The 25,338-nt window shown below is 36.1% G+C and overlaps 1 protein-coding gene across 3 annotated transcripts in view; it reads right to left on the bottom strand.

The window, feature by feature from the left end:
* Positions 1–25,338, bottom strand: part of CEP350 (centrosomal protein 350) — a 153,035-nt gene that overhangs the window by 64,562 nt on the left and 63,135 nt on the right. For all 3 annotated transcript variants that reach the window (XM_065936152.1, XM_065936154.1, XM_065936153.1), the window contains 8 exons: positions 19,004–19,190; positions 15,741–15,955; positions 15,129–15,292; positions 11,336–11,446; positions 10,732–10,872; positions 7,168–7,304; positions 6,231–6,353; positions 1,923–2,092 (listed from right to left, as the gene is read on the bottom strand). In XM_065936152.1, coding sequence (XP_065792224.1) covers positions 1,923–2,092; positions 6,231–6,353; positions 7,168–7,304; positions 10,732–10,872; positions 11,336–11,446; positions 15,129–15,292; positions 15,741–15,955; positions 19,004–19,190 — 1,248 coding nt within the window. The remainder of the gene's footprint in view (positions 1–1,922; positions 2,093–6,230; positions 6,354–7,167; positions 7,305–10,731; positions 10,873–11,335; positions 11,447–15,128; positions 15,293–15,740; positions 15,956–19,003; positions 19,191–25,338) is intronic.

Genomic DNA, 25,338 nt, shown 5'->3' with positions numbered 1-25,338 from the left:
CCGGATGCTGGGAAATAATGAAGGCAGGAGGAGAAGGGGACAACGGAGGATGAGGTGGTTGGACGGCATCACCGACTAGATGGACATGAGTTTGAGTAGGCTCTGGGAGTTGGTGATGGACAGGGAAGGAAGCCTGGCATGCTGCAGTCCATGGGGTCACAAAGAGTCGGACATGACTGAGCGACTGAACTGAAGTGAACTTCCACAAACACTAGAAGAAGTTCAATTAAGTTCTCTGCCACTTTATAACAAAGACTGTCTTTCTTCCAATTTCCAATAACATGTTCCTTGTTGTTGTTTAATCACTAAGCGGTGTCCAGCTCTTTTGTGACCCCATGGACTGTATGTAGCCTGCCAGGATCCTCCATCCGTGGGATTTCCCAGGCAAGAATACTGGCGTGGGTTGCCATTTCCTTCTCCAAGGGATCTTCCTGACCCAGGAATCAAACCCATGCCTGACATTAGCAGGTGGGTTCTTTACTAATGAGTCAGCAGGGAAGCCCAAGATGTTCCTTATTTCCACCTTTATCAGACTTCACCAGAATCACCTTTAATATATATATATTCTTACCAGTAATCTCTGCAGGGCAATGTAAGTTTTTTTTTTTTTTTAATGAACCTCAAAACTGTTCTATCCTTTACTCATCCAGTTTCAAAGCCACTTGCACACTTAAAAGTATAGCAGCACCTCACTTCTGGGTACCAACACCTGTATTAATCAGCTAGGGCTACCGTATCTATAGACTACTGTACCCCTATATTAGGGATTCCCAGTGGTAAAGAACCCACCTGCCAATGCAGGAGACATGCAAGAGACTATGGTTTGATCCCTGGGTTGGGAAGATCCCCTGGAAGAGGAAATGGCAACCCACCAGTATTCTTGCCTGGAGGATCCCATGGACAGTGGAGCCCCTCAGGGTATGGTCCACAGGGTCGCAAAGAGTCGGACACAACTGAAGTGACTTAGCACACATCCCTATTTTATACTCACTATAAAATTTACCAAAAAATATATTTAAAGGATGAAGAAATTTAAATATTTTCTTCTTACTGTCCAAAGACTGTCTTGCCCATCCTGCTTTAGACAGAGTTTTAGACTATCAATCAAAAACACTGCTTAATGAAGTTATTTAAAAGCATATTTAAAAATGGAGGCTGTTAATTTGCTGACTTAATGTCTTAAAGGTGCCATTTGTTGCCAAATTTTATTTTCTTTGCTGTATTATTTACTATTCATGATTTGACAGGGGTACAGGTTTAGTTTATGATCCAGGAGGAGTTAGGTAATGAATTTATTCTAAGTAATATACCTGATGGCATCATTATTTATAAGAAACTGTATCCTTATGGGCTTCCCCGGTAGCTCAGATGGTAAAGCGTCTGCCTACAATGCGGGAGACCTGGGTTCGATCCCTGGGTTAGGAAGATACCCTGGAGAAGGAAATGGCAACCCACTCCAGTAGTCTTGCCTTATGGACTGAGGTTTCTGGTAGGCTACAGTCCATGGGGTCACAAAGAGTCGGACACAACTGAGCGACTTCAGTTCAGTTTACTATATTGTTTAAAATTTAAAGGTCTAATAATGTATTCTCCTTTTTATGATCATGTTACATGCCTATTATAGGATACAAGTAATTTTTTTCAGTATTGAATATATATTTTCCATTCACATGCACATTCTCCTAGATTTAGTTTTGCCTCCCTTTAGGATCATGACACACAATCATGTGAAGTATCAGCAAGGTTACTGGCATGGTACATTTGAAACAGTTTTACCTGAACACATTTAATATCAGACATGAAACCTGTCTGCAATATCACCATGTTTTAATTATATTAATTAGCTCAGTCACAAGTATCTCAAAGGGTTCTAGAAGCCTCCCCACATAAGCAATTATACATATATGTGTAAACAAAGTTACCTTTTTCATCAGGAAGAGATGGAACACTATCACTTCGAAAAGAATCATCAGCAGCGGTCTGAACCTGTTCTTCAATAGAACTCTCCATCTTTTCACCATGAAGTTTCTTCTCATTTTCCTTAGAAGATGGAACTGAAGGACTTTCTTGACGGCTACTACCACTACTACTCCTGTTTATGCACATTATGGAAAAAAACGAGAAAAAAAATTAAGGCAACAAAATAATGATATAATTTCAAAGTAACTTATCTGGCCAAGGAAATGTGCATTATGATCAAGATTTGAAACAATGAAGGAAATAAAACATAAAAAAGGCATTTAGACATAAGTCTGAGAAGAAACTATTTTAGAAAAGATGAGTAGCAGAAAAGAAGGTTTTTCTTCTAAATAGTAGTGACGGGGAACCATTATTCTCAGGCTTTCACTCCCTTTTTGCCTTTCATTTTAAAATCAATCTAGTGGGAAAAGGGGTTTCTACTTGCTGTCTCCACTTCCACTTCCTTTCTTTTCATCGACCTCATAACTTATTGCAGCCTGCTTCAATTCCCACCTGTTCTACTGAAACTGTTCTTGTAAACTCTACGTAAACTCTACCTCACATCCAATAGATAAGTTCTTTTTCTACATCAGGTGGTATGAATCTATTATCTCCTTCCTTTAAAAGTTTGGTAAAACAGGATGAGATGGTTGGATGGCATCACTGACTCAATGGACATGGGTTTGGGTGGACTCCGGGAGTCGGTGATGGACAGGGAGGCCTGGTGTGCTGTAGTTCATGGGGTCGCAAAGAGTCAGACATGACTGGGCAACTGAACTGAACTGAAAGCAAATGTAGTAAAATGTTAATACACTAGGGTAATCTGGATGAAAGATATTTGGGAAACCTGTATTATTCTTACAATGCTTTTGTAAGCTTGAAATTATAACAAAATTAAATGATAAAAGGGCTCTCCTTTCTTATATTCCCTGACTCTACTCCCACCTGCTTCTCTCCCTACCTCCCTAGCAAGTTTTCCTGTATTTCTTTCACTTCCTTTTAATTCTTCTATCTTTTCTTAAAATGATTGTGCTTCTTAGGGTTTTGGTTTCTTTCTCCTTTATGCTATATACTCTCCTTGGACAATCTTATGCCTATCTGTAATTTCTACTGCTATCATCTGGAGTAAGCCTCAAGTCTATCATTAGCTCTGCCCTTCTCCTTACTTTAAGCCTCAGGTTTCCAAATGCTTAGTGAACTTGTTTTAAAGTTTAGTATTTTCCTTCCTCCATCTTTGTTTTCCTTAATTTATCTATTCACTAAACATAAATACATAGCCAACCAAGAGCCAAGTTTTAAGGTCCCCTGAATAAGCTATTTCCCTCCTGTGACACATCCTACCTTTCCTCTGCTTAATGAATTCAAAACTCAGTTGAAGTAGCATTTCTGCAAACTGTTTGTAGACCCCTTCTCTACTCTCAAGGCGGGTTTGGTCACTTCTTTTTCTGTGTTTATACTGTGTATGTGTGTGTGCAGATTTCTATGATGGTACTTATCAGAATATTACATAATTGTCTGATTTAATAAATGTTTTTGAAAGAATAAATTGTATTATAAAGCTATAAGGTAAAAGACAGAATGCAAGAGACCACAAGTGCTTTGGAATCAGTAGGGTATGCGGTTAATCTCAATTCTTGTACTTAGCAGTTATGTGCCAATCATTCCCTCAATAAATATGTAGTAGACTGCCTACTACGTACTTGGCATATTGCTAGGCTCTAGGGATATAGGAATGACACAGTCTTCATTAGCCTATCAAGAAGTGTTAGTAAGGATGTGGAAAATCTTTATATTCCTGGTGAAAATGTAAAATGGAGCAGCTATTTTGGAAAACAGTTTGGCATACCATCAAAATGTTAAACAGAGTTACAATTCCTTTCCTAAGTATATACCCAAGAGAAATGAAATATATCAACACAAGAATTTGTACATGAATGAAATCAGTACACAGCGGCACCATTCACAGGAGCAAAAAAAATGAAAAAAATCCTAAAGTCCATCAACTGATGGATAAGTGTGGGACATCCATGCAATAGACCATCTGGGTATATAAAGGAATAAAGTACTGATACATGATAGATGAACTCTGAAAACATAATGCTAAGTCAAAGAATCCAGTAACAAAGAGCCACCTATTGTATGGTGCTATTCATATGAAATATCCAAACTAGACAAAAATCCACAGAAAATAAAGAGTAGATTAGTTGTTGCCAGAAGCTGGGAAAGAAGGGAAACACGAGGTGACTGCTAATGGGTATAGGGTTTCATTGCGGGGGTGATGAAGTCATCAAAGAGCTCCATATGCAGATGACACCACCCTTATGGAAGAAAGTGAAGAAGAACTAAAGAGCCTCTTGATGAAAGTGAAAGAGGAGAGTGAAAAACCTGGCTTAATGCTTAACATTCAGAAAACTAAGATCATGGCATCCGGTTCCATCACTTCATGGCAAATAGATGGGGAAACAGTGGAAACAGTGGCAGACTTTATATTTTTTGTGGCTCCAAAATCACTGCAGATGGTGACTGCAGCCATGAAACTAAAAGACGCTTATCCCTTGGAAGCAAAAGTTATGACCAACCTAAACAGTATATTAAAAAGCAGAGACATTACTTTGTTAACAAAGGTCCATCTAGTCAAGGCTATGGTTTTTCCAGTAATCATGTATGGATGTGAGAGTTGACCTATAAAGAAGGCTGAGCACTGAAGGATTGATGCTTTTGAGCTGTGGTGTTGGAGAAGACTCTTGAGAGTCCCCTGGACTACAGGAAGATCCAACCAGTCCATCCTAAAGGAGATCAGTCCTGGGTGTTCACTGGAAGGACTGATGTTGAGGCTGAAACGCCAATACTTTGGCCACCTGATGCGAAGTGCTGACTCATTTGAAAAGACCCTGATGCTGGGAAAGATTGAAGGCAGGAGGAGAAGGGGACAACAGAGGATGAGATGGTTGGATGGCATCATCGACTCAATGGACATGGGTTTGGGTAGACTCCGTGAGTTAGTGATGGACAGGGAGGCCTGGCATGCTGCGGTTCATGGGGTCGTAAAGAGTTGGACACGACTGAGCGACTGAACTGAACTGAATAAGTAAAGGTGTAAGAATACAGAAGCTGGTAATGGCTGCAATAGTTACACTTGGGATTGCTGTGGGTGAACACAGAAGGGATCTCTAAAGCAGACGAGGGGCTAATACTGATTCTTAAAGGGGAAGTAAAACTAAAGTAAATAAAATGGAGTAGGGAGGGTCTAGAAAGAAGGGACAGCATGCAATGGCACAGGAGACAAAGAGAACAAGAGAAATGAAGTAGTTAGAACTAGTAAAATATGCTAAGAGGGGAAATGCCAAGTGACAGAGCTGGAGATGGACTAAAGGCTTAATAACAAAGGGACTTCCATGCTATACTAAGTGGCTCTGAGGAAACACTGACGTTTCAAAGAGGTAAATCACCAATCGGCTGCAAATTTTCGAACAGTCACTCTGGTTGCCATGTGGTTAATGAATAGAGCAGGGCAAGGTTAAAGGACAGGGAAACCTGTTAGAAGACCACTGCAGGAACTCAGGTGATGGCCTAAATTAAGTGTCAGTGAAGGTTAAATGAAAGTCACATAATTCCAGACACAGAGCAAGTACTTAATAACTGTTGGTATCTAGCCCCATTAATTTTCATATTTTTCAATCTCATGATTTAATATTTTAAATTGAGGTTTTAGTATACTTTGATAACATAGGTATCCTATGTCTAAGAATGATGGAAAGTAGCCTCTAAAACTTTTTAATCCAAGGAGAGATCCATAACTGAAAATTATAGATGTTACCAAGTATCAATGACAAAGTATTCAATCTTCTTTCATAATGATAAAAATTAGTACATACAGTAATGTCAAAAAATACGGGTATCACCAAAGCAGTGTACTCTCAAGCCAGATACATCATGGTTCAATTTCTTGATGTGCTACTAGCTATGTGATTGTAGGTAAGTTTTTTAACATCTCCATGATCCTTAGTTCCCTTAACTAATACCTGTCTTGGAAGGTTGTTGTGAAGATTAAATGCAGGAAAAACAATTCTTATAATACTTGTATAGTAGATTGTCAAGGAATGGTAGCTATATTATTACATGGAACAACTATTTTGTAAACAGGTTAAAAATCAGGGAAGCCAGAACAGAAGGGAAAACACTATTTCATTTAAAGAAATAAGATAAAAGAGTGAAAAAAAAAGCAATGTCTAAGTCATTTATCAGACTTTACTAAATCAAACACTCTTCACCTTCTATCACGATTCTTGTATCTTGAAGACTCAGAATAACTATCATATGAAGGGGAAAATTTCTGATGTTTAGAGTCAAGGGTGCCTTCTTTACTCTGAGAAAGTGAACCAGACTGACTTTTCCTACAAAGAAAAGAAAAACTGATTAAAACATTTAAAGTCTCAAAGAAGAGAAAGATTTTAAATACTGTTTAATATTAATATGGGATAAGATCTTGAATAGAAATTATGAAATACGGGTTACAAACTATTTGAGAAAGGTATCTGCTCACAGAAAAATGTATAACACATTAAAGAATATCTATTTATTATTAGAAGTAAACACAAATCACCTCAAGTACCAATGAATGTTAACAGACTAAAAACCTATGAACTAGAGACAGTCAAAGTTGATGTAAAAAAAATATACACACTGACATGATGATATAACCTAGCACTGCCTAAAAGACTCTCCAGTGACTTTTCATTGCTCTTCGAATAAACTCCAAAATCCAGAGGATCTGCAAAGTTCCACCACGATCTGACCCTGTATCATCTCCTACCTTCCTCCTTCTTGCCATCTGCCTCTGGTCTGTTTGGTGTTCCTTCGCTTTCTTTTTCACCTTTGCATGCACTGACCTGCCTATTCCTTATCTCCTTTATATCACTGAGTCCTTTTCATTCACTAGATCTCACCACTAGCTTTACTTCCTCAGGAAAATCTTCTTTGACTTCCATGCTACTCAAACTCCTTTGCTGTGTATCTCAAAAACAAATGTTCCTTTCTTTCATAATACTTATCTTAATTTGTAAGTGTTTACTCACCTAAAGGAACATTTGATTAATGTCTCTCTTCACCACTAGACCATATGTCCACAACTAATTTTTCAGTACCCACAACAGTGCTTGGGACATAACAGATATTCATTACATATTTGCTGAATGATTGGATATTAACCTATCTGTTTCAGCTCTTGTCCTTAGTTGTTTCACAAAGTCTGGAGCGTGCTGCCGCTGGTGATCATACAGCGCTGCTAGGGGAGCTCCTGAAGCAGTGATGGCATCTGAGATATGAGTTCGAGTCAACTCCGCCATCTAAATATGAACACACAGAAGGTAAAGAAGATGAAAAAGGTAACGTCACAGAAGAACTGAGAGACAGTAGAGTGTCTTGGAAAGATCACTGTATGGAAAGCAAGCAAATTCTGCCATAATAGGTAACATACTGTGGGCAAGTCATTTAGATTCTTGGTTTCAACATCTTTATAAAATAAATAGAGGGAGATCACAGGATTTCTAAGGTTTAAACTAACTATAACAATCTATGAGTTACTAAGCAGAAAGTCTTCAAGTCTAAAATAAGCCACAATAAACCGAAAAAAAAAAAAAAATTAAAAGCAGAAGACATTAAGAAAAGGTGGCAAGAATACACAGAAGAACTATACCAAAAAGATCTTAATCACTCAGATAACCACGATGGTGTGATCTCTCACCTACAGCCAGACATCCTGAAGTCAATGGGCCTTAAGAAGCATCACTATGAACAAAGCTAGTGGAAGTGATGAAATTTCAGTTAAGCTATTTCAAATCCTAAAATGTGATGCTGTGAAAGCGCTGCACTCAATATACCAGCAAAACTGGAAAACTCAGCAGTGGCCACAGGACTGGAAAAGGTCAGTTTTCATTCCAATCCCAAAGTAAGGCAATACCAAAGAATGTTCAAACTACTGCACAATTGCACTTATCTCACACGATAGCAAAGTAATGCTCACAATTCTTCAAGCTAGGTTTCAAAAGTACATAAACCGAGAACTTCCAGATGTTTAAGTTGGATGTAGAAAAGGCAGAGGAACCAGAGATCAAATGGCCAACATCAGCTGGATCATCGAAAAAGCAAGAGAGCTCTAGAAAAACATGTACTTCTGCTTTATTGACTATGCCAAAGCCTTTGACTGAGTGGATCACAACAAAGTGGAAAATTCTTAAAGAGATGGGAATACCAGACTACCTGACCTGCCTCCTGAGAAATCTACATGCAGGTCAAGAAGCAACAGTTAGAACTGGACATGGAACATCAGATTTGTTCCAAATTGGGACAGGAGTACGTTAAGACTATATATTGTCACCCTGCTTCTTTAACTTATGTAGAATACATCACGGGAAATGCCGGGATGAATAAAGCACAAGCTGAAATCAAGATTGCCGGGGGAAATATCAATAACCTCAGATATGCAGATGACACCACTATTATGGTGGAAAGTGAAGAGGAACTAAAGAGCCTCTTGATGAAAGTGAAAGAGGAGAGTGAAAAAGTTGGCTTAAGACCCAACATTCAAGAAACTGAAGATCATGGCATCCGGTCCCATCACTTCATGGCAAGTAGATGGGGAAACAATGGAAACTGTGAGAGACTTTATTTTGTGCTCTGAAATCATTGTTGTTGGTGACTGCAGTTATGAAATTAAAAGACGCTTGCTCCCTGGATGGAAACCTATGACAAATCTAGACAGCATATCAAAAAGCAGATACATTATTTTGCTGACAAAGTCTGCCTAATCTAAGCTATGGTTTTTTCAGCAGTCATGTACAGACGTGAGAGTTGAACCATGAAGAAGGTTGAGTGCCGAAGTATTGATGCCTCTAAATGATGGTTTGGAAAAGCCCCTTGAGAATTCCTTGGACTACAAGATCAAACCAGTCAATCTAAAGGAAATCAGTCTTGAATATTCATTGGAAGGACTGATGCTGAAGCTCCAATACTTTGGCCACCTGATGGGAAGAACCAACTCATTAGAAAAGACCCTGATGCTGGGAAAGATTGAAGGCAAGAGGAGAAGGGGATGACAGAGGATGACATGGTTGGATGGCATCACCGACTCAAAGGATATGAGTTTGAGCAAGCTCCAGAATTGGTGACGGACATGGAAGCCTGGCGTGCTATACTCCATGGATGGGGTCGCAAGGAGTTGGACATGACTGAGCGGCTGAACTGACTAAAGCCAAAAATTAAATCTTTCTTCAAGAAGCAAACTCAATTAGAATTTTCTAACTTCACCAATAATGTGAAGTACATTTTCCCTACTCTTAGCCATTACTGTCATATATTATTCATTTGGTGTTAATTCCATCATTGTTTTGACAAACTGAAGTGTCTTTAAAATCTTTGTTAGTTATAACCTAAAATTTCTTGAGAAAAGAGACTCTATACTTATTTACACAACCCCATGTATCCAGCATGTAGCAGGTTCATGGCTTTTTAATAACAGAATCATTTCACAAACAGTTCTAAATAGTAACTGCTAAAATAAATTTGAAACTTTATAGTATAGATCATGATATCCTATACAGAGACAGCAGTAAAACTATTTCTGGCTTTATCCTTGGTACAACTAAGAGAAAAAAAAAGACACTAATATCACTCTGGATAATAATGAAACATCTACATACAAAACAGATGTGGTGCTCCCTGGGACTAAGATTGGGGACTGACTGCAAAGTAGCATGAGGGAACTTTTAAGAGTGCTGGATATTTCTTGATTATAGTGGTGTTTATAGGGACAGAGAGATATGATAAAGAAATACACCTAGGACTTCCCTGGCGCTCGGTGGTAAAGAATTTGCCTGCCAATGCAAGAGACATAGGTTCGATCTTTGGTCCAGGAAGATCCCACATGCCATGGAGCAACTAAACCTGTGTGCCACAGGTACTGAGCCTGTGTTCTAAAGCCCAGGAGTAACAACTACTGAATCCATGTGACACAACCAATGCAGCCTGCCTGCGCACCTGGAGCCTGTGCTCGTCAACAAGAGAAGCCACCGCAATGAGAAGCCCATGCACCACAACTATAGAGTAGCTCCTGTCCACTACAAATAGAAAAAAGCCCGCACAGAGTACCAAAGACCCAGCGCAGTCATAAATAAATAAATAAGAAATATACATAGATGTCTATACCTATGTATTTGTCAAAAATCATAAAACTGTATACTTAAAAGGGATACATGTTATTGTAAACATATATAAGTATAAATTACACACTCTTTTTAAAAAGATTACTCAGGGGAAAAAATATAGAGTTCTTTTGCATCTTTTGCCCCTGTATCATTCACCTGGACAACACATTACAATAAATGATGCCTCATTTCAATAGGGTATGGCCCTCACTGAAAGTCACTTACTCAGTTCAGTTCAGTTCAGTTGCTCAGTCGTGTCCAACTCTTTGCGACCCCATGAATCGCAGCACGCCAGGCCTCCCTGTCCATCACAAACTCCCGGAGTTTACTCAAACTCATGCCCACCAAGTCAGTGATGCCATCCAACCATCTCATCCTCTGTTGTCCCCTTCTTCTCCTGCCCCCAGTCCCTCCCAGCATCAGGGTCTTTTCCAATGAGTCAACTCTTCGCATGAGGTCACTTACTAAAAGCATGCATTTGCTAGATGTTAGAGACCCATTACTGCTAAAACCAAAGGTACTCAGGCTAACTAAAAAGACCTAAAGGAAAAGTGCTGTCAGTGGCTCTTACCTCACAGATGTGGCGTGCTGCATTTGTGGTCAGGCGAGCAGTCTCTGTTTGCTGAGTGGCTATTTTACATGTTGCTTCCTGCAGGACTTCAGTCATATCCCGTTGTGACTTAACCACCTGTTGCAATGATTCCGCATGGACCTGTTAATAAAAGTTATAAAAGATAACTTACTTTATGTCTAATCTCATACTATCCAAATCAGTGTTATCATGTAAATCAGTTTCATGGATCAATTGCCTTGTGGGGGTTAAAAAAAAAGCAAACTTTGACTACTATCTGGATTTCATGTCTTAAAATTTAGAGTTTAAAATCTGGAATCTTAAAATCACTGCTGAAGTTTAAGTCTTAACTCCACTGTTTACAAGCTGATGTGTCAGTAGACAAGTAACTACCATGTACTTCAGTTTCCATTTCTCTAAATTGAGGATAATTCTTGACCTGACTACTTAATTTCACAAGGTGGCTATTAGAGTCAAATGGCATAAAATTAACTCATGGGATAATGTACTAAAACATTATTATTTACATATTTCCTTTTTCCTCCTATAAAATTAAAAGAAATCTAAAGTGATTTCAAGGACAGAAATTTGCAAAAGAAGCTACCTGAGCTGCTTTGCTTCGGGTTTCTTCTAATTGTCTCTGACATTCCAGAGCCTCTTGTTCAGCCTTCAGCTTCAAACGGGCCAAGTCTCTTTCATGGCGTTGTTGCTGTGCCTTTAGAAATAAAGAAATGATCAACTATTAATTCTAAGATACTAAACTATTTTAATGCAGAAATTATATTAAATGGAAAGCTGTTTTCCTAACACAAATCTTTTGAAGCAACCCATCAGAACCTAAAGAAAACAGAGTAAATAGCATAGACATCAACCATTTATTATTTATCTAAAGTATTTAGTGACCACCTACTGTGTGTCAAATAATATAATAGAAAAAAATTTCCAAGGCATACAGAACTAAGAACTGATATCAAAAAGCTGGTTTAAAACAAATGGAGGCAGCTCTTTGGAGGACATTAAAACATCCTACATGTAAAAATAAAAATAATGCTTCATAAGTCACAATTTTATGACTCCTTTGACTTTGAAGGAACGTTGTCCCCAAAGGTCTCCTTTTTAACTTTTTTACAATTATTCCATATGATGTTATCTATAAATTTATATATTACCATCTCTTCTAGAGTGGTGCTAAATAATATAGGTTCTCTAAAGGTAGTAAGGTTATATATGAAGCCATACAATGCCCTGGCCATATGTGGAAACCCAGAGATATAATAAATCCCTAAAATAGTACATAGTATCAGTGGTTCAGATTTCAAGGAAAAGATGGCAGCTGCAAAAGGGCCATTTCTCAATCCAGTGATTTTTAACAAAGTTGGAATTAGCTCCTCACCACTGTCCACCAGTGAGCATTTTGAAGTGTCTGGAGAGCTTTTACTGTCACAATGAATGGACAGCACTGTTCTTATTTATTGGGAGGTGTGAAGGAAGGCTGAATAGTTCCATTCAAAAAAACTATCTATAGATATTTTAAGATGAACTAGAAAATGAAATTGGAAAAAAAAAGATTTATTGTCAAAAGACATAAAATTTAAGAATAACTTTTAAAAAGTGTAACATCTCTACAATGAAAATTACAGTTGAGAGAAATATCTAAGAAACCTAAACAGAGAAAGATAATATGTTCATGAACTAGAAGATGCAATATTGTTAAGATGTGAATTTTTCCCAAACTGATCTGTAGATTCAATGTCATTCAAATCAAAATTACACCAGGCTTTTAAAAAATGTGGGTAGAAACTGACAAACTGATTCTAGAAGTTGGACGGAAAATACAAAGAAGTTAGACGGAAAATACAAAGAATAGTTGAAACATCATGGGAAAGTTGGAGTAATTACAAAACTCCAGTACAAAACTGGAGTAATTACAGCCTGATTTCAAGACCCATTATAGCAGGGAGGGATAAATTTGGAGATTGGGATTAACATATACACACTACTATATATAAAATAGATAATTAAATAACTAATAAAGACCCACTGCATAGAGCAGGGAACTGTACTCAAAAAACTGTAATGGCCTAAACAGGAAAAGAACATAAGAAAGAGTGGATATATGCATGTGTGTAACTGATTCACTTCACTGTTCACCTGAAACTAACAGAACACTGTAAATCAGCTATACTCCAATAAAAAAATTTAACTGAAAAAATAAAAGAAAGAAGAGAAAAGATTGACTCTGTAGTTATTGTAAAATAGTATGGTACTAGACAAATACGTCAATGGAAAAGAACAGAATGCAAAAGTAGACCAACACATATATGATTACTTAATTGTTAATAAAGGTCTCAAGGTAATTTAAGAAAATGGTGCTAGTACAACCAAACATCTGAATGGGGGGGAAAGGATTAACTTTGACCTGTTCCTCACAATTCTTAATTAACTTGAAATAGCTCACACACTTAAATACAAAGGCCAAAACTATAAAGTTTTGAGGAAAAACATAAAAGAATATCTTTGTTAGAGTATCTTAATATCTTAGGGTAAGCAAAGATTTCTTAGAATACAAAGAGCACTACCCATAAAAGAAAAAAATTAAAAACTAGACTTCATCAAAATTAAAATCTTCTGCTCTTCAAAAAACAGAGTTTAAAAAAATGAAAGGCAAGGCTAGGATGTGAGTGAAAGTGAAAGTCACTCAGTCACGTCCAACTCTTTGCGATCCCATGGACTATACAGTCCACAGAATTCTCTAGGCCAGAAGATTAGAGTGGGTTGCCTTGTCCTTCTCCAGGGGATCTTCCCAACCCAGGGATCAAACCCAGGTCTCCCGCATTGCAGGCAGATTCTTTACCAGCTGAGCCACAAGGGAAGCCCCAGAATACTGGGGTGGGTAGCCTATCCCTTCTCCAGTGGATCTTTGTGACCCAGGAATCGAATTGGGGTCTCCTGCACTGCAGGCAGATTCTTTACCAACTGAGCTATCAGGGAAGCCCCAAGTCTAGGATGGAAAGCAATATTTGAGATATATCTGAAAAGGATTTGTTTTAGAATATATAAAGAACTCCTACAACTCAATAATTAAAAGACAAATATCCCAATTATGAAAGAAGCAAATGATTTGAACACATATTCACAAAAGTAGATACAAGATTAATCATAAATATGCCAAAAGATCAATTTCATCAGTCATAAAAGAAATGCAAATTAAAAACCACAATGAGATACTACCTCACTGTGTGAGGTAGAATGACTAGAATACACAACGACAGCAAAGAAACAATACAACTAAAACTCTCATATGCTGCCATCAGAGTATAAGATGTTACAATTATTTTGGAAAAAAGAATGTCATTTTCTCATAAATATATACTTAACCCAAGCAATTACACTCTTAGGTATTTAAGCAAGAAAAGTAAACTTTTGTATCGTACACAGAGAATTGAAAAAAATAATTTTATAGCAGGAATATTTATGATAGCCAAAAGCTGGAAATAATACAAATGTACACCAACAAGAGAATGGGTAAATGAATTGTGATATAATCATCAGTGAAATGCTACTCAGCAAAAAACCCAAAAGCACCAAAGATGCAACAAAATGAATCAATCTTAATGTTATGCTGCATAAAATAAGCTAAACACAACACATTACAAACTATATTTCCATTTTATGAAGTTCTAGAACGGGCAGAAATAAACTATGGTGATATGAATCAGAATACTACCTGTCTCTGGGTGGTGAGATTAACTGAAAAGGGGCCTGGGTGAACCTTCTGGAGTGATAAAAGTGTAATACATTTTGATTAAGGTGGTTGTTACGTGTTCAAAATTCATCAAATTATACACTTAAAATCTGTGTATTTTATTATATGCAAATGTTATCTCAGTTTTTTTTCTTGTTTTTAAAGATACCAATAAGCATCTCCACCAAGGAACACTAAGATTTTTGTTAGCTTCCTTAAGGAAAAGTCCTATTAACCTGACACTACCAAACACTTAGATCATAGAAACTTTTCAGTACAAATAAAGTATTAAAAAACAAAACAAAACCAAAGTCATTTCTGACTTGTCACACAAAAAGAAAAAATATTGAAAAATTTTGATAAGCTAATTTTCACACTGTAACAAAAAAAGGTAAAGAATGTGGAAAATGAAGTATTTGAAAGAGAATGACTGTATTACTATTCTGTTGCCAAATACTGCATGTTTAATTATCTTTTTACCATATGACAGTTTTTCTCAAGATTATTTATACGTACTGTGTGACAAGACTATTTTTTCTACTTAGCAGTTAAAAGTTTTGTGTTTTCTTTTTTAACTCATCATTAAGATCATTTTAAATAGCAAAGAAAAGAGAAAAAAAACACAGAAAGCTAAAGAAAATTCCACAAATACCTTTATGATCTGAGCCAGAGACACGCTCTCCTGTTGCGCAAGTGAAACTCCTCTAACTCTTTCTACATCTGATAGCTGACGCACCGACTCCTCAATGGCACTCAAGTAACTGAGTTCTGCTGCCATCCGATGCTGGAGGCCAGCAGGAGAAAAGCGCTTAGAACCTGGAAGGCATGTAACTGTCATATATAAAAGTTCGAGTGAAATTACATCTGATTTCTAAAATTCATTTCTTATTTTAAGGCCCAAAAACAAGTCTGCTATCCTTTGTAGGAAAGACAGTGATGTTTTAGTACACAGTATTCTACTGGTTACTTCTTCTGAGTGTGTATCCATATGAACGTATGTATAAACCATGCCAGTGTACATAATACATACACAGGACACATTTTTCAAGTGTCTTTTGACTGACACTGACAATATGGGAAAAGTCACCACTATTGAATCTCTCGTGCTTTTCAATATTTATTTTCTGGCACAATTTTTGTTTAATACTTCAAATAGTAATTGCATTCACCTGAAGTAACATTTCTCTATGGTTTAACTGAAATACATTTTTAGAAATAAATTCATATCCTATTTTTTAAATTACAGCTGCATGGATCTACTTGCCTGGTGTTGAGGCCATCTCTGTCGTCATTCTGCTAGCAGCCAGGTTCACATCAGCAAAAGTTGCATTTGGCTTAAATCCTGTTGGAGTCACTACTACTGAGGATTTAGATCTTTCTAATGAAGTTCCTGGAAGGTCAAACTGCAACAGTTTCTGAGAACTTGGAGATACAGGAGAAGTTGGAGTTTTCTGAGATCTTCCCTTATCTGATGAGACACTACAAGTTTTGTTTCATAAAGACATTAGAGACAGGAAATCTACTTCAAAAACCATCTAAACAAGAACAACATGCAAAACTTATTAACATTAGCTTTAAAAAGCTGTGATAAAAAGCTGTGATTTATTCATTTAACAGAGTTGCTACACTGAATGAATGACTATGAGTACTCCTTTTATTGCTAGATTTACAGCAGGAAACAAGCCAGGGACAAGCCCTGCTCAAAATAACATGAAAAAGGAGTCTTTTGATTAAATTGGGACTAAACTCCTTCCTCTACAATGTAATTTACTATGAATCACTTATTGTAGTAGCAGGCAAAATCCTCTAGAATACTAAGATCTTATATAGCAATAAAATTACAAACATATTAAAAAAAAAACAAGGTAAAGCCTATTTCATAAAAATACCTCAAAATATGTCTCTGAAAGAGAATATCATTTTGTGTTAAAAATTTTAAATGACAAAAACTACTTTTGTTATTACTTTTATTAACCAAAAAGTTACAGCAAAAAATTTCATACTAACCATCTCTAAATACTTTATATATGTCCATTTGTTTCTGTCCACTTTTTAATGCTATAGTTCTTTCCTGAACTTTCTAAGAAGTAACCTCTCATAGCAGTTTTATTAAAACAACTAAAAGCATATAATTCAACACAAGACACAGGTCAAGTCCCTCTATGATAAATTAAGCTCATTAAAGGTACTGTTTCTGATAACAAGAAGCATGCTGCTTTGAACTAAAGATTTATTTACTGACTCATATATCCTACAAAGCATGTTAGCAGTTAGCATATTTCAACATACTAAAGCAAGCTTACTTTTAGCTTTAATAAAACTATGACATGGTTCTCAAAGGTAAAGATTTCTCTTATACCAGCATTTAAATTTGAATAACAGTAGTCTTCACAGGCACTCACTAGCTTCCAGTAACCTTTCATTTTCTGAAGTTTAGAGAAATACTGTTTTTAACAGTCTGACAATTTACAGAACATAGAAAGAATTATCATTACTTCTGTCTCCTAATAGATTTCCCTGAAAGAATTCCAACACAATATTAAAACAAAGTACTCATAAGAGGAGAGGGAAAAAGTTGGCTTAAAGCTCAACATTCAGAAAACAAAGATCATCGCATGTGGTCCCATCACTTCATGGCAAACAGATGGGGAAACAGTGGCAGACTTTATTTTTTGGGGCTCCAAAATCACTGCAGATGGTGACCGCAGCCATGAAATTAAAAGACGCTTACCCCTGGGACGAAAAGTTATGACCAACCTAGACAGCATATTAAAAAGCAGAGACATTACTTTGTCAACAAAGGTCCATCTAGTCAAGGCTATAGTTTTTCCTGTAGTCATGTATGGATGTGAGAGTTGGACTACAAAGAAAGCTGAGCGCCAAAGAATTGATGCTTTTGAACTGTGGTGTTGTAGAAGACTCTTGAGAGTCCCTCGGACTGCAAGGAGATCCAACCAGTCCATCCTAAAGGAAATTAGTCCTGAATGTTCACTGGAAGGACTGATGTTGAAGCTGAAACTCCAGTACTTCGGCCACCTCAAGTGAAGAGCTGACTCATTTGAAAAGACCCTGATGCTGGGAAAGATTGAGGGCAGGAGGAGAAAGGGATGACAGAGTATGAGATGGTTGGATGGCCATCACCAACTCAATGGACATGAGTTTGGGTAAACTCCAGGAGTTGGGGATGGGCATGCTGCGATTCATGGGGTCGCAAAGAGTCCAACACGACTGAGCGACTGGACTGAACTGAACTGACTCATAAGATAAACCTCACCATATGGATTTACAAGATGAATTCATATTTGCTCTGCAGAGACTTACCTAGACTAGCTGTTTCCAATGATATTAATAAGTTTTCTAAAATATAAAAAAGAAACAACGGAAAAGAATGTGGACACAGAAAGTGTCTAAAGCCAAATAAGACAATGTAAGTTAAATAATTTTTAAAAATATCTGGACTCCCTATCAAATCCTTAAATCATTTTATCCACTGTCAATCTCCATAGGTGGGGAAGTAGGGGGTCTAGACTATAGTATGGGGCATTTATCAACTTATTTGGCTCTGGAGTTTTTTAAAAATGTTTAACTTTGTGGATTTTGCCAGTTAAATCATCAGGTATCCCTTAAGGAAAGGTAAAGTTTTCTGAATTCCAAAATCATTGACAAAGAAATTAAAATTCAACTTTAAAAAAAAAAAAAAAAAAAAATTCAACTTTAGACACAGGAACAATGGTATTAATAATATGGCACTATCTGCGACATGAAAGCACTAGAAATGATTGTCTGTATGTAACACTGTATTGGAAAAAGCACACGGTTTTAAAGTAAAAAAACAAATCCATGCCTTCTCAGAGCTTAAATTTCCCGAAGAACAAAACCAACGTAGCAGATAAAAGTCATGGAGACAGAGCAGGAATTGTACATGAAGCAATAGTTATTTGTAAACAATAGGCTAAGTGCATAATATATGATATTACAGTGTGCAAGTTACATAATCAATTTAAGAGTGAGATTTCAAAATCTAATTGTCTAATAAGTTAAGCATAAGCGAAAAGTTCAGAGGCACAATAAACAATGATACCAAACGGGTACTAAGTGATTATGTTTAAAGATTGGAAGAAAACAGTTGAGAAGAAAAAATGCATCAACAAAGGAAGTAAGATAGTCTTTGGTAGCCTAGTGATAACACTTCGAATAAAGTTAAGCTCTAGGCGTTGATCTGTGGGGTAACTGTGAGCTCCAGAGTATCCTAAGGAGAGTAGTTGCTTGGTCAAATGACTGAGTAAAGAAAACAACTGTGAAAATTGTGTTTGGATAGAAAGGTAGATTGCACTAGAGGCAAAGAATTCCTGTGGCAGTAGCTATAATAGTTTAGATGAGAGATGAGTATATTCTATAACATAAAGACTAGAGCTATGAACAAAACTATAAAAAATATATAAATTTATTAAGTGAATTCTCTGAGCATCAATGATATTGTAACTTTAATGAAATACAAATTACAGTATAAAATATGCATTACTTTACCTCAAAGAATGCCCAGAAAGTTCTTCCAAAGTGCTATCTGTATCAAGGGCCTGCTCATAATCTTTCACAGAAAGTTTGCTACTGGCCCCAGATTTCTTTCCTTGATGAGAGCCACGTTCTGAACCAGAGTGTACTTTTTCTTCATCAACAAGTGAGTTCTGAATATTTCCAGTGAGTGAATCTAGCCCTGTAAAGTAAATTTCTTATAAAACTGATTCCCAGTATTAGAAGTTATTAAGAGATAACTAACACCTAGATTTCAATAAAATAACAAAAAGCACAAAGCAGAATATCTTAAAATGGACTTTAAAACAGTTCATTCTTCACTTCCATATAAGGCAAGTGATGTTTCTTCCATTAACATCTCTTACTTGCTATTAAAAAATACTCTTTTTAAATCAAATGGTTAAAAAAAAAAGACAACCATATTAAACAAGAATGAAGTACTACTCTATCCCCATAAAAAAGTAACCACCCCCAAATTTTTTAAGGATAAAACCCAGAGGTGAGAGGAAAAGGTTATCAACTGCCAACTAAACTACATAATCCTTTTGAAAAACTCAACACTAAGAACTACACAGCCAGATTTATAAAACTGTTCATATTCTCTGAACAATTATTCTCTGAACAATTATTCTCTGACTCAAAATAATTTTACTTATATGGGCATCTTAAGGAGACTGTTGAAACAAAAGTTGTACATGACATTCAATGCATAACTTTATAATTAAAGAAAATTTCAACCTCCTTTACCAGCAATAGAATTGTCTAAATTACATAGATAATAGTAACTTGAATACAGAAACAGCTTTTTGTAATTTGAACACATACATTATTACCTTATTGCTCTTAAACACCTTATGAAGTGGGTACTGTATGCTTAATTTGTTGATGCGGTAATTAGACATCTATGAGGCTAAATAACTTAAGGAATCATGGTTGATAGCAGAAATAGGACATAAACCCAGGCTTCACGATTCTAAGTCTAGGGCATTGTTCATCTTGATGATATGCTTCAATAGCAGCACAGAAAAATGCATGCTATGTTTAAAAAAAAAAAAAAAGAAGCGCAAAAGAAGAACTGTGTACACATTTTAATGGCAGCTAAATTTTTTTTAATCTGGTTTTTAACATGGTTAAAGATCAAAAGACAATGGAAAAGTAAAAAAAAAAATTATGCTGCACTCCCATGTTCATAGCAGCATTATTCACAATAGCCAAAAGGTAGAAGCAACTCAAATGTCCTTCAACAATGACTGCGTAAACAAAACTGGTATATACATACAATGAAATATTATTCAGTCTTAATAAAGGACATTTTCACACATGTTACAACATGCATGAACTCTGACAACATTATGCTGAGTAAAATAAACCATTTGGTCACAAAAGAACAGACACTGTATGACTACATACCTATCCTGAGGTACCTAGAATAGGCAAATTCATAGAAACACAATGGCAGAGGGGAGAATGAGAGCTATTATTTAGTAAGCATAGAGTTCCAGTTTGGAATAAAGAAACAGCTGTGGAGGTGAATGAAATGGTGATAGCTGCACACTGTGAATGTAGCTAATGGCACTGAACTAGACACTTAACCACAGAGACAGAAAGTGGAATGGGGGCTGCCAGGGCTGGAAAGGGAGGAATAGGGAACCACTGTTTAATAGGTACAGAGAGTTTCAGTACAGGAGGATGAAGTAGTTCTGGAGGTGGATAGTAGTGACATTTGGTTGTAAACAGTATGAATAAATTAAATGCCACTGAAGGGTACACTTAAAAATGGTTAAAATGGCAAATTTTATGTTAACTATGTTTGTCACACAAAAAATAAATTTTAAAATTAAGCTACATTATTCTGTAGTGATAGTAATAAAGTAACAATTTTTCATCAAAATTTGGTTTGAAAAGGAAAAATGAGAACAGTCTTACCATGTGAGAAATACTAAACCCAAGTACCAAAGAAAAGCAAATCAATGAGATGTCATTTTCCAATACCAGATTAGCAAATATTTTTGAAGTAATGAAACCCTGACTGTCATTCAGCACGCACATGAAATACTCCTCATACACCATTCTCATGGGAGTGCAAGCTCATATATCCTTTGTGTTTTTTTTTTAAATTTATTTATTAATTGGAGGAAAACTGCTTTACAACATTATGACAGTTTCTGCCATATCACAATGTAAATCAGCCATAGTTATACATATATCAACTCCCTCTTGAGCTTCCCTCCCCTTCCCACATCCTACTCCTTTAGATCATCACAGATCACCTGGCTGGGATCCCTGTTATACAGCAACTTCTCACCAGCTATCTATTTTACACATGGTAGTGTACTTATGTTGATGCTACTTTTTCCATTCATCCTACTGTCCTATCTCCACTGTGTCCACAAGTCTGTTCTCAGTATCTGCATCTCCATTCCTTCCCTAAAAATAGGTTCATCAATATCACTTTTCTAGATACCATTTATGTGCAATAATATGATATTTCTTTCTCTCTCTGATTTACTTCACTCTCTAAATCCACCACCTAACTAGAACTGGCTCAAATTCATTCCTTTTTTATGGCGGAATACTATTCCGTGTGTGTGTGTGTGTGTGTGTGTGTGTGTGTGTGTACACGCCACATCTTTATCCATTTCTATTGTAAATAGTGCTGCAATGAACTGGGATACATGTGTCTTTTTCATTTATGGTTTTCTCACAGTATATGACCAGTAGTGGAATTGCTAGGTCATATGGTAGCTTTATTCCTAGTTTTTTAAGGAATCATATATCCTTTCTTAAGGACAACTCAAAAAACACATAGAAATAATTTTCCAGCCAAGCCCTTAATGGTGGAATTTCTCATAGCAACTTATCATAAGAAGCTACGTGAAGATGTATACAATGAATTAAATATGCTAGTCAGTATATCATAATGAGGAGAAAAATACAAATAATCTAGAGGCTTGTCCATCAATTAGAAAGGATTCTACAGTCTAAAATCTATTTATGACTCCTAGGCCAGAAACAAGCTGTTAATACTGGTTATCTCTTAACTTTACCATAATAAAGATGCACTCTTCTAGAATAAAAACAGTTCATTCACTTAATATATTATTTTTGAAAATACACAATTTAAAAATTGTTCATTTCAAAAAACTAGAAATCGTAGACAATACAATGGTCTATGCAAGAAAGACCTAAACTCCATTCAAGGGACCTATATGCAAAGAAATCACTTGCCCCTAGTTTACAAGATTTCCAAATGAAAGTATATTTATATGTTTTAAAGTTAAATTAAGATAATTTTTTTCCTATGATTACCACTTTCATCCACTCTTTTCATCAACACTGAGGAAGTGAGTGAGCATGCACTATTTTTCACCACCAGATCTGAAGTATATGCAACATAATGTATACATCTTAGAACTTTGGGATAAGATACTAAGTTTAAGTTGATGCTGTGGTAAGTAAAATATATGGGTTTTCTTAAGGCATTATGAGAAGGAATCAGAGAAACTGAAAACCACAGAAAATTACCTGTATGTCACCTAATCAAGTATTAGATTATAATTTTTAAAACTTACACTGAATCATATTATTTATATTCATAATTTAATATATCATGATATCTTAAGTTGTACAATATATTATAGTAAAACATAAACTTGATTTATGAGCTAGAAGTCAGAATCTAGGCTTTGCCAATAACTAGTTAGTAACCTTAGGTGAGACACTAACATAATAAAGCATAACAACTGCAAAATAAAAAAACTGAGCAAAATCATCATTTCCTGATATGTATTCTGCTGAATTTGTATGTAACATGTTGACTGAAGAACTGATTCTGTGGTCAAATAAATTTGAAAAATATCACACTATAGCCTCATCCTAAATAATCCATATCAGCATATTAAAATATTGAAGTCCTGTTAGAAAGAAGCCTGTTTCACTCTAAAAGCATTTCCGAGGTTTGTGGAACCATGGGTGTTCTTTTGTTCTCAGAACACCTATGACTCAGCCTATTGCACTCAATCAGTATTTCACAAGAAAAGACAGGCTTTGAGAAGTGTTGATAAAATGCTGTCTAATGTTCCATCTGTTTTAAAGAACACTTCCAATGTGCAAGAGAGTTATACCTCTCCTAGCCAAAGACAACACAAAAAAAGAAAACTACAGGAAAGTATCACTGATGAACACAGGTGCAAAAATCCTCAACAAAATTTCAGCAAACAGAATTCAGCAATACATCAAAAAGCTCAAACACCATGATCAAGTTGGGTCTATTCCAGTGATGCAAGGATTCTTCAATATATGCAAATCAATCAAGGTGATACACCATATTAAATTGAAAGATAAAAACCATATGATAATCTCAATAGTCACAGAAAAAGACTTTGACAAAATTTAGCACCCATTTATAATTAAAACTCTTCAAAAAATGGGCATAGAAGGAGCCTACCTCAACATAGTAAAGGCCATATATGATAATCTTATAGGAAACATTATTCTCAATGGTGAAAAAATGAAATCATTCCCCCTAAGGTCAGGAATAAGACAAGGGTGTCCACTTTCACCATTATTGTTCAACATAGTTCTGAAAGTCCTAGCTACAGCAATCAGAGAAGAAAAATAAAAGGAATCCAGACTGGAAAAGAAGTAAACCCTATGTAGAAAACTCTAAAGATAGTATCAGAAAATTACCTCACTAGAGCTAATCAGTGAGGTTAAGAAAAGTGGAAGAATACAAAATCAATACACAGAAATCACTTGCATTTCTATATATGAACAATGAAAAATCAGAAAGAGCAATTAAGGAATCAATCCCATTCATCATTGCAACAAAAGGAATTAAATATCTAGGAATAAACTTACCTAAGGGGACAAAAGAACTGTACACAGAAAACTGTAAGAAACAATGAAAGAAATCAAAGATGACATAAACAGATGCAGAGACATTCCATGTTCCTAGGCAGGAAAGTGAAAATGAGTATAACTACCAAAAACAACCTACAGATTCAATGCAATCCATATCAAATTACCAATGCCATTTTTCACAGAACCAGAACAAAAAATTTCACAGCTCATATGCAAACACAAAAGATACCAAATTAGCCAAAGAAGTCTTCAGTAAGAAGAATGGAGCTGGAGGAATCAACCTTCCTGACTTCAGATTACACTACAAAGTTACAGTCATCAAGACAGTATGGTACTGGCACAAAAACAGAAATACAGACCGATGGGACAAGACAGAAAGTCCAGAAATAAACCCATGCACCTATGGGTACCTTATCTTTGACAAAGGAGGCAACACTATACAATGGGGAAAGACAGCCTCTTCAATAAATGGTGCTAGGAAAACTGGACAGCTACAAGTAAAAGAATGAAATTAGAACACTTCCTAACACCATACACAGAAATAAACTCAAAATGGATTAAATACCAAAATGTAAGGCCAGAAACTATAAAATTCTTAGAGGAAAACATAGGCAGAACATTCAGTGACATAAATCAAAGCAAGATCCTGTATGACCCACCTACTATAGTAACGGAAATAAAAACCAAAGTAATCAAGTGGGACCTGATTAAACTTAAAGCTATTACACAGCAAAGCAAGCTATAAGCAAGGTGAAAAGGCAACCCTCAGAATGGGAGAAAATAACAGCAAATGAAACAACTGACAAAGGATTAATTTCCCAAATATACAAGCAGCTCATACATCTCAACAGCAGAAAAACAAACAACCTAATCAAAAAGTAGGAGATAGACCTAAGCAGACATTTCTTCAAAGAAGATATACAGATGGCTAACAAACACATGAAAAGATGCTCAATATCGCTCATTAATAGAGAAATGCAAATCAAAACCACAAGGAGATATCACCTCACACTGGTCAGAATGGCCCTCATCAAAAAGTATACAAACAATAAATGCTGGAGAGGGTGTGGAGAAAAGGAAACATTCTTGCACTGTTGGTGGGAATATAAATTGATACAGTCAATATGGAAGACAATATGGAGATTCCTCATAAAACTAGGAATAAAACCACCATAAGACCCAGCAATCCCATTCATAGGCATATACCCTGAGGAAATAAAAATTGAAAAAGACACATGTATCCCATTGTTCATTGCAGCATTATTTACAATAACTAGAACACGAAAGCAACCTAAATGTCCATCAACAGATGAATGGATAAAGAAGTTGTGGTACATACACACAATGGAATATTACTTGGCCATAAAAAAGGAACACATTTGAGTCAGTTCTGATGAGGTGGATGAACCTAGAACCTATTATACAGAGTGAAGTGAGTCAGAAAGAGAAAGATAAATATCTATTCT

Source organism: Muntiacus reevesi, chromosome 5, assembly GCF_963930625.1.
Source record: "Muntiacus reevesi chromosome 5, mMunRee1.1, whole genome shotgun sequence".
Classification (NCBI taxonomy): Eukaryota; Metazoa; Chordata; class Mammalia; order Artiodactyla; family Cervidae; genus Muntiacus; species Muntiacus reevesi.
The sequence above is the reverse complement of the archived record's forward strand: the minus strand, read 5'-3'. Positions and strand labels throughout refer to the sequence as shown.